We start from the raw sequence: 15,035 nt of genomic DNA, 5'->3' as shown, positions 1-15,035 counted from the left end.
ATGAACAGATACGAATTAGGAACGAATCCTGCATGTTCAACTCAGGAAAAAAAAAAGTCTAGGATTAACAACAGCAAAAACCCATATGTGCAGTGTAGACTTCAAGCCAAAACTAATCTGAAGAGGTGAAGATTTCTTCTACATATTGACAAAGGGAACAATCCATAAAGAAAATGTAACTGCTATTTATATGTATGCAACAAATATTGGTGTACCCAGTTTCATAAACAAGTATCACTAGATATAAAGGGATGTAATAATAATGGGAAATGTCAGTACCCCACTCAGTATCAGTAGATAGATCATCCAGATGAAAAAGTTAACACAAACTTCAGAGTGAAATTATCCAAGAGGCCAAGTAGACTTAACATATATCCCCTAGATGAATAGCTACAGGTGATTGAAAGGCGCTTAGAGAAGAATTTGCGTTCCCCAGAGATGAGTACCCTAAATGGTTATCCAATCATAAGTGGCCATTTCTAAAAGAATATACCTATAAGCAACAGTAAATGAACTCAGTAGGTTGCATTTACACACACACAAACACACACATACAACAACAGTAATAATAATAATAATAATAATAATAATAATAATAATAATAATAAATGAGAGACCATGAATTTGAAAGGGATATACAGGATAGAATATGGGGTGGGGGTAGAGGGAGGAAATGATGTCATATTTTAATTTTGGAGTTGTTTGTTTGTTTGTTTTTCAAGACAGGGTTTCCCTGTGTAGCTTTGCACCTTTCCTGGAACTCACTTGGTAGCCCCGGCTAGCCTCGAACTCACAGAGACCCACCCTCCTGGCTCTGCCTCCCTAGTGCTGGGATCAAAGGTGTGCGCCACCACCGCCCAGCACATATTTTAATTTTTAAAGGGATCATAGAGATGAAAAAGAGTAAAGGAGAAAACAGACAAAGAAATTGTGGGGGTCTGCTGGAGTCCAGCTCTGACCTGCTCCCACCTGTTGAAGGGTTCTTGGATGGAAGAGAGAGGAATTAGGAAATATTAGATAGACCTAGATGACAAGGAGAGAGACAGAGACACAGGATAGCTCCAGGAATGCATGAGTCAATACCCAACAGCCCAGTTCTTTATTCAAAAGGGTTTTTTATAATATGCCAAGGGGAGAGGCAGAAGACCTCCCCCTTGCTAGATCAAAGCACACCTACAGCCAACTGTAGACCCTTCCAAACACCTGGTGAACATGCCCATGGCCAAATCATCCCATTATGCAACCCTGCTGAGTAAAGCAAGTTCAGATTCTCTGACTCTGAGTAAGGTCTCACTAGATAGCCTCTGTGGGCTCTCACAAAAAATTATAATAGATGGGGTAAATCTGCTTGAAGCACTTTTTATACATTCAGTTGTCATAATGAAACCCAATATTTTATACAATTAATACACATAATGAAAATAAAACACAAAAATGCAAATAAGCTGAGCACAGATGAATATCCTTGTAATCGTAGCACTCTGGAAGCAGTCAGAAGGATGGAAAGTTTAAATCAGTCTGAGCTATATAACAAGACTCTGTCAAGTTTTTTTTTTTTCAATTGACTTTAAAATAAAATAAATTGGGCCAGAAAGATGACTCAGTGGGAAAGGCAGTGTTGCCAAGACTGAAGACCTGAGTCTAATCCTGAAGACCAATGGGACAGAAGAGAACTGATATTAGCTTTTGACCTTGAAGCGCTGTGGCATGTGCAGTAAATACATGTGATTTTCATTTTTTAAAAAAATAAACCATTTAAATTAGCCATGCTTCTAGAGCTTAATCCTGGTGATAGACATAGGCTTTATCCCACCCATGAACACAGGGATTTGCATTACTTATACCTCAGTCCCATCAACATTGTTAGACAGTTGTATAAGATTCAACATTCATTCCAAATTCTATAAAATTTTTCAGTTTCCCATACATGTAGATGAGTAAAAAATCAGCCAGAGAAAAAGCCCTCAGACAGGAATTCAGGGTCAGGTAGTTAGAACAGGATCCATGGAAGTAAAGGTAAGAAAGGAAGACCCAAAGTTACATTTTGCCTTGAAAAAAATGTTATTATCAAGAATCTTACTTTATTTTTTGTTTGTTTTTTTGCTTATATGGTGTATCTGGTCTTTGAAAATACAGTTCATAAATGTTCTAATACTAAATATTTTTGATTTGTTCTTATGGCAGACTAACCAACACTTCCTGAAAACAGTAACTGAACAAAATATGGAGATCGAGAAACTTCGAAAACATCTTAGGTATTTTCAGACATGAATTTAGTTTTTATTATTAATTATATTCATTCAGGGGAACTTCCTTATATTGCCATAGATTTTCCCATCTGTTTTCTTCTTTTCTTTATTAAACTTCTACCACACTCAGTGTATATGAGCATCAGCCATGAGAAGAGACTGAAAGCAGTCACTCAGGAGATAACTGTGACATGTATGTGGAGGGATAGTAAACCAGTGCTACAGGAGAAAACTAACTCCCCTAGAAAAGTGTTCTACTGCTTGTCTTTCCTTGGACTTCTGCCTGAGGAAAAGGAGCTCCAAAGCCATTGTTTTTAGCTGATAATCACAGGAAGTAGTACCAGTAGGGGACTGGGGAACTGAGATTGGGAAGAGAAAGATGTACCTAGTAAAGATAGCCATTGACTTCCTGTCCTACTTTGCTTTCTATTTCTATAATAGAACTTCAAACTAAAAGCAATTTGGGAAAGAAAAGGTTTGTTTTAAATGCTTGCCCTTCTGTGGCACTGTCCATCACTGAGGAAAGTCAGGGCAAGAACTATTGCAGAGGCCATGCAGGAGTGCTCCTTATTGGCTTGCTTCTCATGGCTTGCTCAGCCTGCTTTCTCACATACCTCAGGACCACCTGGCCGGAAGTGGCACTGCCCAGCAGACTGGGTTCTCCCTCATCAGTTATTAAACAAGAGAATTCCCCACAGATTTTCTTAAAGCCACTAGTAGAGGCAATTCCTTTATTTTCCCTCTTCTCAGATGACTCTTAAATTGTATCAAAGTTGATTTAAAAAAAAAACTGTGAGTACATTTTTCATCTATGAAACACTATACACATATTAAGATAAATAAGAGCAGCAGAGCTACATTCAACTTTGAGATGGGATTTGAGGTAGGATTAGAGATGGAGAAGTAACATTGTGGGGATCAAACCCAGTGCCTTGCAGAGCCTAGGCTAGTCCCTGCCACTGAGCCCTAACACTATATCAAATAAAAAACAGATTTGAAGATGAGTAATTTTATAGCATCTAGATTTTTCTAATTTTCTATAATATAAATTCACTAGTAATTATCATTGAAAATTGCTATAATGTAATATCCCCCTTTTAGCTCTAATTTTATTGACAGATCTTTTGATTAGTTTTGCTAAGGACTACCATTTGTCAGTTTATTTGTCCATTTCAAAGAACCCATTCTTCATATTGTTCTTTTAGTTTTCCATTTCATGAATTTAAACTCTGGTATTCATCATTTTTTCTTTGTGCTGTTTTGGAGATAAAAAACATTTCTAAGACCTTGAATTTTATTATTAGATCATTTATTAGAGATCTCTAATTTTTTAATGTAGGCATTTGTGGCTACAAAGTTTCCTGTTATAACTGCTTTTTTGTGTTTCCCTCAGGTTCTAGTACATTGTGCTTTCAATCTCATTTGATCCTAAGAATTGTTTTATTTCCTTCCCGATTCCTTTAGTGACTCACTAATCATTCAGAAATGTATACTTTGCAGCTTTGGGGTAGAATAGTTTGTGGGTGTCTATTAAGTCCATTTGATCTATAGTATAGTTTAACTCTGAAGTTTCTTTGTTGATCTGTTTTTTTCTGGATGATTTAGTTATTGTTGAGAATTAAATAGTATTGAAGTCACCCATTATTGTTGTTTTGAAGTCTGGGCCTTTATGACCAGTAGTTTTTGATTTAATGATATTGGGTGTGGTAATGTTGAGTGCACATATTTTTGCTATACTTGACTCCTTCGTTGATATAAATTGGCTATCCCTTTTTGTTAAGTTTGTTGGTTTGTTTTGCCTTCTTTTTGGCAAAGATTTTTTAATTTATTTTTTGGCAAAGATTTTGAAACAAGCACAACAAAATGAATCAGTAAGCAATTAGGAATAACTTCAAACAATTTAAGTGATAGAGACTGGGGAGATGATTCAGTGGATAAGATTTGCAAGCATGCGGACCTAAATTCAGATCCCTAGCAGAGATTAAAAAAAAAAAAAAAAAAAGCTGAGCATAGCTGTGCATGGCTACAACACCAATACTGGAGAGGGGAGAAGAGGAAAATTGCCAGGGATTGCGGCCTTTACCCTATCTGAGAAAATGGGGAGCATTGCTTTCTTGAGAGACCAGGAATAAGGAAGAGAGCAGTAGAGGAAAAGATTTGATGTTCTACTCTGGCCTCTACACATGTGTGCATGTGAATAGAGGCAAATATATCTATGTACACACATGTGCAAGCACATGACATCTTATTCAAAATAAGTAAAATTGCAGAAATAGAAATTCATAGTGATAGATTAAGAAATCTCAGCAGTCGATGGCCGGGCACTAGGCCAAATTCCAGGAGACCAATTGATGAAAGAAAAGAGGGATTCTGTGAGCAAGGGACATCGAGATCATGATGTGCAGAGATGGCCAGCCACACTAGTGGAAACCCATGAACTGTGGACCAGTAGCTGTGGAGCCCCCTGGACAGGCGAGACAGTTATTTAGCTTGGACTGTTTAGGGGACCCCCCTGGCAGTGGGATCAGGATCCATCCACGGTGCATGAGTAGGCTTTTTTGGAGCCCAGTGCCTATGGTGGGACACCTTGCATAGCCTTGGTGCAGGGGGCTGGGAGTTGGACTTCCCTCAACTGAATGTACCAGGCTCTGCTGACTCCCCTCGCCTTGGAGGAGGTGGGAATGGGGGGTGGGTTGGGGGGTAAGGCTGGGGAGCAGGAGGAGAGGGGTATCCGTGGTTGGTATGTAAAATGATTAGAAAATTTCTTAATAAAATCTCCAAATAAATAAATAAATAAATAAATAAAATCTCAACAAAGAAATAGAAAATCTAAAAACAAAACAATTGAGGACTACTATACAAGAATGAGAAACTTAAATTATTTAGTGAGAATATTTTTCCACATCTTTATATTTCAAATTAATGTAAGTTAGAATAAATTACTTTGTGTGTGTGTGTGTGTGTGTGTGTGTGTGTGTGTGTATGAGAGATTCTCCTTGATAAATAGTAAGACAATTACCAAGACGATTATATAGGAAAAAAAATCTTACTGTTATTTTTAAGTGTGAGATTGATCAAATAAAACATATTCATGGAAATGTAGTATATCAGAATTAACATTATGGGTCTGTAGGGAACTATCATGTTGGGAATAGTTTCTATCTATAAGAAAGTTTTATAAGAGTTTTCCTTTCCACGTTTATTTTTATAAAGGCTTATGGGTTTAATATCTAAATTAAGAAGCAAGACTTCAGAGTTTTTTAATAATAAAATCTAAAGATTTTGCTAGGAAAATATTTCTGTTTTTAATTTTATACCTAAATTCATTTTAACTGGTACATTAAAACATGAGTAGGGCGGTGGTGGTGCACGTCTTTAATCCCAGCACTCAGGAGGCAGAACCAGGCGGATCTCTGTGAGTTTGAGGCCAGCCTGGTCTACCAAGTGAGTTCCAGGAAAGGCACAAAGTTACACAGAGAAACCCTGTCTCGGAAAAAAAAAAAAAAGAAAAAAGAAAAAAAAAAACATGAATAGTGATGAATAGTGTACATATTCATGGAGTAATGTATCTTGTTTTAAGTCATGTATATATTGTGAGAAAATACTTCTAATTCAATGTTTAAAATATAAGCCAAAATAGGAAAAAAAATGATAAATAAGAGCCAAAGATTATTGGACAAAGACTGTGAGCAAATGTTTCAGAGGTCACAGTATTCTGGAAAATGCAAGCTAAGCAATATGTCTAAGAGTTACAGATTGGAAATTTTTTTCTCAAAATTTTGTATATTTGCATACACAGTGAAATAGCTTATAAGTGGAATCAAATCTAAAAGCAAAATTAATTTATTTTGTATATCTTACACTCAGAGTCCGAAAGTAGTTTAATATAATATCTTCAGTTTACAAACGTTTTTACTGAAAGCGAGCACGTATGGTCAGGTGTAAAATTTTCCTTGTGTTTCCTTATGTTGCCTTGGTACTGAAAATGGTTCAGATTTCTTAGTGTTTCTTATTTCATATTTTTGGATTAGGGATCCTTAACCTATAAACTGCTGTGCTCAGAAATTAATGTTGGGCGGGGAGGTGGTGGCAAATGCCTCTAATGGCAGATCTTAGTTTAAGGCCCACCTGGGCTACAGAGCAAGTTCCAGGACAGCCAAGACTGTACAGAAAACACTATCTTGAAAAAAATTGATGTCAAAATGTAAGATAGAAGCTTGGTGTGATGACACGTACCTATAATTGTAGCACTCAGTAAGTAGAAACAAGAGAATTGTGAGTTTGAGGCTAGCCCATGTAAACCCTATCTCAAAAAAAGTCAATCTGTGTTTGTGTGTGTGTACACATGCATGTACATATGTATAAATTCAAAGTAGAGTATAAAAATGAAGTCCTTTAGGATAGTATACATTTGTATATAAGTCAACAATTTTTAAATAATAGTCTATATTCATTATAGACATTTTAGGTATAAAGATATGCATCCATATTTCATATGTATAGTACAAGAACAAAGTATGTATTACATATATTTATTTGTTTCTAAAATAAAAACGTTTCCAGCGATTATAATCCCTAACTTACTTGGTCATTGTTTCTGTGGATGGTGGCTATTTGTAGAAGTTGGAAACTGCAGGCTGCTGTTTAACTTCAGCACAGTGGCTATGTCTCAGTCTACTGCTATTTTAGCCAGCTGTTATGTCTGTGCAGTTAAGGACCTGCTTCTCTGGTAGTGGCCTGCAGCCAGGCCACAGTCTGGCAGGAATTCTGTTCCTGCAGGCACTGGCCTTGTTGCTGCCACTAAAGGTAGCTTTAACTAAATCTCTGTTGTTCTATTTATAAATAAGATTGGAAATTCGAAGGCTGGGGTGAAAACCTGCAAGCTCAGAGAGGATAAGTAGCATCTAGCTAACTTGGTTGGTATCTTATAAAGAGAGCATCCTTCCATGCTATTCCAAATCCCTCCGGACTACTTCCTGTGTATTAGTCTATCTTTCCCAATGCCCTCTTACACCCTATAATTACTTTCTGTCAAGTAGTTGCTAACTCAGCCTACTGACCCAAGGTTAATTTTATTTAATTGATGCAAATATAGACTTGGGCTTCACAGTGCAATCAAATATCCACCAACAGCAGGCAGCCTACTTGTTCTTCACCAAAGGAATGTGGTAATTACATGTATGGAAAACAAGGCATCAACAACAATCTTGGAGTATTTCATATAAATCAATAATTAAATGCCAAAACATAGATCAAAAAATGTTTACATTACACAGATAGGGATAAAAACATGTGCTAACAACATATATCACATTTTAACATGAACTTAAAAACAAAGAAAAGAGGGACCACCAAACACAGCTGAAAGCTTTGTCATGACAGTTGAAAACAATGAGTCATCTAACAGTGTGCTTAATTCTGAATTCAAGGCCCAGAAAAGGTTGCAAGAAAAAATATCTATAGCATAGGATGACTTAGAATGCAGACATATCCTGGAAGAAAGATGAGTGAGGAAATAATGACCTGCAGTCATGCACTAGGAAATAAAAGTGGATATGGAAGATCCCATGTTGAAAGGTAAAATGGGAGAGCTAGGGACTAGAGGTTAAGGTAAATTATTATTAGTTGAACTGGCAGACAGCATCTTAATGGCCTTTTATTTATTTATTTATTTTTAATTTCTTAATGTTATAAAGAAACGAAGCCAAACAAGGCTTGAACTGTCTCGCCCCGGGGTTTCCCAACAGACTCAAGGAAGAGCCAAGCTGGAGCTCATAGTCTTTTCATTGCTAATCTTAGTGAGCTGCTAAGCCTGGCTCTCAGTATTCACAGCCGTAAAGAATGAAGCGTGAGAGTTGATTGGAAAAGAAAGGATGATGAGGGGTATGTTGATTTCTGACGTCTGTGTGGAAGATTCATTTGATTGTAGACGTTTGCTGTAAAGACTGTGCTTTGGGGTTAAGTGAATGAGAATGACTATGCTAGTTGTGGTACTCTGAAGCCTAGGAGGTCTTGAACGTTACACTGCCCAGTTTTGCCATAATATTTACCAGTGGTGTTCTAGAGCTCAGCTTAACTAGTTGAGAGCTGTATACACAAAACTATGCCTGCTTTTCCTGCCACAGATTTGAAGGAACATAAGGATAAGCAGATGCTTCTTTGAGGCAAAGGATGTTGCTTTCAAGTTTGACAGATTCTGAATGATGGGCATATTGACATTACTAAAATTCAGTTTTGAAATGCTCTATATTACCGTGCCAAGAAAAAGTAAATTAGAAATTCTTTAAACACATTTGTACTTACACTGAAACATAGCATCATTTGTTGTCTGATAATATGATTCCAAAAACTAAAATCATGTGAATTTATAATTAAAGCTTCTTTTGTTTTCCTTTTTGAGAGTTTTGGTGATACTCTGCCATAGCAAATGCAACTGTTCAGTCTGTTTTCTTACTGCCTCTATTCACCTGGCCCTCCTTAACCCTATAGTGTAAAGTGCCCCAAGTGTCAATTTGCCATTCTCAAAAACCTCTTGCTTCCTTCTCTGTGCCTTTTGATCATTATTCTATTTCTCAGAGAATTTGTACTCTGGCTACACTTGGCTTTCTCCAGGAAGGTGTTTTCCTTCATTACACCACAGTTTTACCCTTTTATCCTTGCAGATCTACTTAGCACTCACTCATTTAATTGAAATTTTATGTTATTTCTCTGTAGGCACTTTTTCATTTCATTATATTTGCTTCTAATACATATCCAGCATAATAGGCTCAAATTCTGCATCTTGGATATGTCTTTGAAAGAAAGGGAGCTAAGTGTGGTGGCACACACCTTTAATTGCAGCACTGAGGAGGCAGACAAGCAGATCTCTGAGTTTGACACCAGCCTAGACTACATAGTAAGTTCTAAGAGTGAGACCTTATCTTAAAATATATGTATATATTGTCATTTGAGTTTATCTTTTATGAATGATGAGCTTTATTGGTGTAGAAGGATTTGCTCTAAAGATGGCCTGAAATACTGGCATACGGGTTCATATTAACCTCTCAAACATAACAAAAATTGTTCAGAAAATTGAAATGAGGAATTGTCTGAGGTCAGATCATGGAAGACTTGATGCCATTCTGGGCAGTCACTGATATGAAATGATATGATTCATTTTTATTTTTGAAAGAATATTTTTATAACAATGTGGTGATATATTGTGTACCCTAATAAACTGATCTGGGGATCAGAGGACAGAGCCAGCCACCAGAGAGACATAAAGGCCAAACAGTGGTAGCACATACCTTAAATCCTATCACTGGGGAGACAGAGATCCGTCTGGATTTCTGTGAGTTCAAGGCCACACTGGGAACAAAGCCAGGTGTGGTAACACACACCTTTAATCCCAGCACTTGAGATCTCCTGTCTTTGCTTGGAAAGCACACAGGCCTTTAATCTCAGGAAGTGACATGCCTGGGTAGAGATAGGAGGTAAGCAGCAGTTCAGCTGAGACCCTCAGGGTGAGGACTCAGAGGCTTTCAGTCTGAGGATTTGTGGAAACAAGAATTGGCTGAGGCATTGGTGAGGTGAGGTTGGCTGTGGCTTGTTCTGCTTCTCTGATCTTTTGGCTTTCATCCCAATATCTGGCTTTGGGTTTTTTCTATTAATAAGATCTTTTAAGATTTGTGTTACAACATAATTTTTTTCATTTTTTTTTCTCTTTTTTTAAAAGATTTATTTATTTATTATGTATACAGCATGTATGACTGCAGGCCAGAAGAGGGCACCAGATCTCATTACAAGTGGTTGTGAGCCACTATGTGGTTGCTGGGAATTGAACTCAGGACCTCTGGAAGAGCAGCCAGTGCTCTTAACCTCTGAGCCATCTCTCCAGCCCCTCTTCTTCTTCTTCTTTTTTTTTAATTTGTAAAGAAAGTAAGTTTTTTTAATACACCATTCTGGAGGGCTAGAGGGCAAAGAACATGCTAACATCTGCTTGGCTTGGGTGAGGACCTCATAGGTGATAGCATATAGGGGGAAGGAGAGGTCATAAGGCAAGAGAAGGAAACAGGAGAGCAGAAATGGACCAGGCCTATTCACAGAAATGAATCATTCCTATAAAGCCCAACCCACTCTCTGAGACTGGCATTAATAATCCCTTTAGGAAGCCTGTTATGACCCATTCACCTCCCAGAGGTTTCATCTCTTAAATGTCCTACCACCTTACAGTATAGTTATAGCAGAGACCAAACTTCCACCATGAACCAGAGAAGCCTTCTTTTTTTTCTTTATTGGTTTTCTCATTATTAGTTATAAAATCCTAAGATTATGACATGCATCCTTAACATCCTAATGTCTCTGTCTGTCTCTGTCTGTCTCTGGTTTTGCAGTGCTGAGATCTAACACAGACATGCAAGGTCAGTATTTACCATTGAGCTGTATCCCCATCCCCTAGTCTATTTTTTAAATTTATTTATTTTTCTATTTTCAGCTTGATACAGTATAAATTCTTATCCTAATAGTGAAATGTTTGATTGAGGCTTGCCCAGTAATTGAGTAAAACCAAAACTTATTATAGGCCAGTCATCCTAGGGGTCCCCCCCCACTGCTATATAGCCTCCCTGGTTCTGTGGGTTGCAGTCTGATTGTTCTTTGCTTTATATCTAGAATCCACTTAATGAGTGAGTACATACCATGTTTGTCCTTCTGGGTTTGGGTTACCTCACTCAGGATGATTTTTTTCTAGTTCCATCCATTCGCCTGCAGATTTCATGTTGTCATTGTTTTTTTCTGCTGAGTAGGACTCCATTGTGCAGATGTACCACATTTTCTTAATCCATTCTTCAGTTGATGGGCATCTAGGTTGTTTCCAGGTTCTGACTATTACAAATAGTGCTGCTGTGAACATAGTTGAACATGTATCTTTGTGGTATGATTGAGCATTCTTTGGGTATATGCCCAAGAGTGGTATGGCTGGGTCTTCAAGTAGATTGATTTTCTGAGAAACTGCCATACTGATTCCACAGTGATTGTACAAGTTTGCATTCCCACCAACATGGAGGAGTGTACCCTTTGCTCCACATCCTTTCCAACATTGACTGTCATTAGTGTTTTTGATCATAGCCATTCTGACAGGTGTAAGGTGGTATCTCAGAGTCGTTTTGATTTGCATTTCTCTGATGATTAAGGATGTTGAGCATTTCTTTAAATGTCTTTCAGCCATTTGTGATTCTTTTGAGAATTCTCTGTTTAGCTCTTTAGCCCATTTTTTAATTGGATTATTCAGTATTTTTTTAAAGATTTTATTTATTTATTATGTACACAGAAGAGGGTGCCAGATCTCATTACAGATGGTTGTGAGCAACCATATGGGTGCTGGGAATTGAAATCAGGACCTCTGGAAGAGCAGTCAGTGCTCTTAATCTCTGAGCCATCTCTCCAGCCCCGTTCAGTATTTTGATAGCTAGTTTCTTGATTTCTTTATAGACTTTGGAGATCAGTCCTCTGTCAGATGTGGGGTTGGTGAAGGTCTTTTCCCATTCTGTAGGCTGTCTTTTTGTCTTATTGACCATGTCTTTTGCCCTACAAAAGCTTCTCAGTTTCAAGAGGTCCCATTTATTAATTGTTGTGCTCATTGTTTGTGCTGCTGGTGTTATATTTAGGAAGTGATCTCTGGTGCTAGTGTGTTCAAGTGTACTTCCTACTTTCTCTTCTATTAAGTTTAGTGTAACTGGATTTATGTTGAGGTCTTTGATCCACTTGGACTTGAGTTTTGTGCATGGTAACAGATATGGATCTGTTTGTAATCTTTTACATAATGGCATCCAGTTATGCCAGCACCATTTGTTGAAGATACTTTCTTTTTTCCATTGTATAGTTTTGGCTTCTTTGTCAAAAATCAGGTGTTCATATGTGTGTGGACTAATGTTAGGGTCTTCAGTTGGTCTGTATGTTGGTTTTTATACCAGTACTAAGCCGTTTTTACTACTATAGCTTTATAGTAGAGCTTGAGGTCAGGGATGGTGATGCCTCCAAAGCTTGCTTTATCATACAGGATTCTTTTAGCTATCCTGGGTCTTTTATTTTTCCATATGAAGTTGAGTATTTTTTCTGTCCAAGTCTGTGAAGAATTGTGGTGGGATTGTGATGGGATTGCAATGAGTCTGTAGATTGCTCTTGGAAAGATTGCCATTTTTACTATGTTAATCCTACCTATCCATGAGCATGGGAGATACTTCCATTTTCTGATATCTTCTTCAGTTTCTTTCTTTAGAGATTTAAAGTTCTTATCAAAAAGGTCCTTCACTTGTTTAGTTAGTGTTATCCCAAGGTATTTTATATTATTTGTAGCTATTGTAAAGGGTGATGTTTCTCTGACTTCTTCCTCAGCTCTTTTATCATTTGTGTATAGGAGGGCTACTGATTTTTTTAGTCGATCTTGTATCCTGCCACTTTACTGAAGGAGTTTATCAGCTGTAGGAGAATTTTTGGGGTCACTTACGTATACTATCATGTCATCTGCAAATTTTGAAAGTTTGACTTCTTTTCTAATTTGTATCCCTTTGATCTCCTTTTGTTGTCTTACTGCTCTAGCTAGAAGTTCAAGTACTATATTGAATAAATATGGGGAGAGTGGACAGCCTTGTCTTTTTCATGATTTTAGTGGAATCGCTTTGAGTTTCTCTCCGTTTAATTTGATGGTGGCTGTTGGCTTGCTGTAAATTGCCTTTATTATATTTGTTTATAAATATATATATATATACATACATATATATATATATATATATATTTATATATCTCTCTAAGACCTTTATCATGAAGGGGTGTTGTATTTTGTCAAAGGCTTTTTCAGCATCTAATGAGATGATCATGTGGGGTTTTTTTCCTTCAGTTTGTTTATATGGTATATTACATTGACAGATTTTCATATGTTGAACCATCCTTGCATCCCTGGGAAGAAACCTACTTGGTCATGGTGGATAATTTTTTTTTTTAATGTATTCTTGGATTCTGTTTGCCAATATTTTGTTTAGTATTTTTGCATCAATGTTCATGAGGGAGGTTGGTCTGTAATTCTCTTTCTTTCTTGCATCTTTGTGTGGTTTGGGTATCAGGGTAATTGTAGCCTCATAAAAAGAGTTTGGTAATGTTCCTTCTGTTTCTATTGTTTGGAACAATTTGAAGAGTATTGGAATTAGTTCTTCTTTGAAAGTCTGTTAGAATTCTGTGCCAAAACTATCTGGTCCTGGGCTGTTTTTGGTTGGGAGACTTTTGATGACTGTTTCTATTTCTTTAGTGGTTATTGGTCTATTTAAATGGTTTATCTGGTCGTAATTTAACTTTGGTATGTGGTATCTATCCAGAAAATTGTCCATTTCTTCCAGATTTTCCAATTTTGTGGAATACAGGTTTTTGAAGTATGACCTGATAATTCTCTGAATTTCCTCATTGTCGGTTGTTATGTCTCCCTTTTCATTTCTGATTTTGTTAATGTGGGTGTTCTCTCTTTGCCTTTTGGTTAATTTGGCTAGGGGTTTGTCTATCCTGTTGATTTTTTCAAAGAACCAACTCTTTGTTTCATTGTTTTTTTTTTTTGTATTGTTCTCTTTGTTTCTATTTGTTGATTTCAGCCCTCAGTTTGATTATTTCCTAGCATCTATTTCTCATGGGTGTGTTTGTTTCTTTTTGTTCTAGAGCTTTCAGTTGTGCTGTTAATTCATTGGTATGTGAATTCTCCATCTTCTTTATGTGTGCATTTAGAGCCATGAATTTTCCTCTTAGCACTGCTTTCATAGTGTCCTGTAAGTTTGGGTATGTTGTACTTTCATTTTCATTGAATTCTAGGAAATCTTTAATTTCTTTCTTTATTTCTTCCTTGACCCATTGATGTTTCAGTTGAGCATTATTCAGTTTCCATGAGATTGTAGGCTTTCTATAATTTTTGTTGTTGTTGAAGTCTAACTTTAAGGCATGATGGTCTGATAAGATATAGGAGGTTATTCCAATGTTTTTTATATCTGTTGATATTTGTTTTCTGACCAGGCATGTTGTCAGTTTTTTGAGAAGGTTCCATGGGGTGCTGAGAAGAAGGTATATTCTTTTGTGTTAGGATGGAATGTTCTGTAGATATCTATTAAGTCCATTTTAGTCACAACATCTGTTAGGTCCTTTATTTCTTTGTTAAGTTTCAGTCTGGTAGATCTGTATTTTGGTAAGAGTGGTGTGTTGAAATCTCCCACTACTAATGTGTGAGGTTTGATGTGTGTTTTAAGTTTTAGTAATGTTTCTTTTATGAATGTGGGATGCCATTGTATTTGGTGCATAAAAGTTCAGAATTGAGAATTCATCTTGGATTTTTCCCTGTGATAAATATGTAATGTCCATCCTGATCTCTTTCGATTGATTTTAGTTTGAAGTCTATTTTATTGGATATTAGGATAGCTACACCAGCTTGCTTCTTAGGTCCATTTGTTTGGAAAGCCTTTTCCCAGCCCTTTACTCTGAGGTAGTGTCTGTCTTTGAAGTTTAAGGTGTGTTTCTTGTATGCAGCAGAAGGATGGATCCTGTTTTCTTATCGGTTCTATTAGTCTGTCTTTTCATAGGTGAGTTGAGACCATTGATACCGATGGATTTTAATGACGCAGTGATTTTTAATTCCTATTATTGTGTGTGTGGTGTGTGTGTGTGTGTGTGTGTGTGTGTGTGTGTAGTCATGTTTGCGTTTTCCTTCTTTGGTGTTTGTTGGTGTGGGAATATATATTACCTGGGTTTCATGGGTGTGTTTAACTTCTTTAGGTTGGGATT

At 36.9% G+C, this 15,035-nt stretch overlaps 1 protein-coding gene across 1 annotated transcript in view; it reads left to right on the top strand.

Moving 5' to 3' along the window:
- Window positions 1-15,035, top strand: part of Sclt1 (sodium channel and clathrin linker 1) — a 115,914-nt gene that overhangs the window by 34,403 nt on the left and 66,476 nt on the right. The window contains exon 9 of the mRNA XM_036190259.1: window positions 2,185-2,255. Coding sequence (XP_036046152.1) covers window positions 2,185-2,255 — 71 coding nt within the window. The remainder of the gene's footprint in view (window positions 1-2,184; window positions 2,256-15,035) is intronic.

The sequence above is a fragment of the Onychomys torridus genome, chromosome 6, assembly GCF_903995425.1.
Source record: "Onychomys torridus chromosome 6, mOncTor1.1, whole genome shotgun sequence".
Classification (NCBI taxonomy): Eukaryota; Metazoa; Chordata; class Mammalia; order Rodentia; family Cricetidae; genus Onychomys; species Onychomys torridus.
Note: the sequence above shows the minus strand (reverse complement) of the source record. Positions and strands in the feature narration are given on the sequence as shown.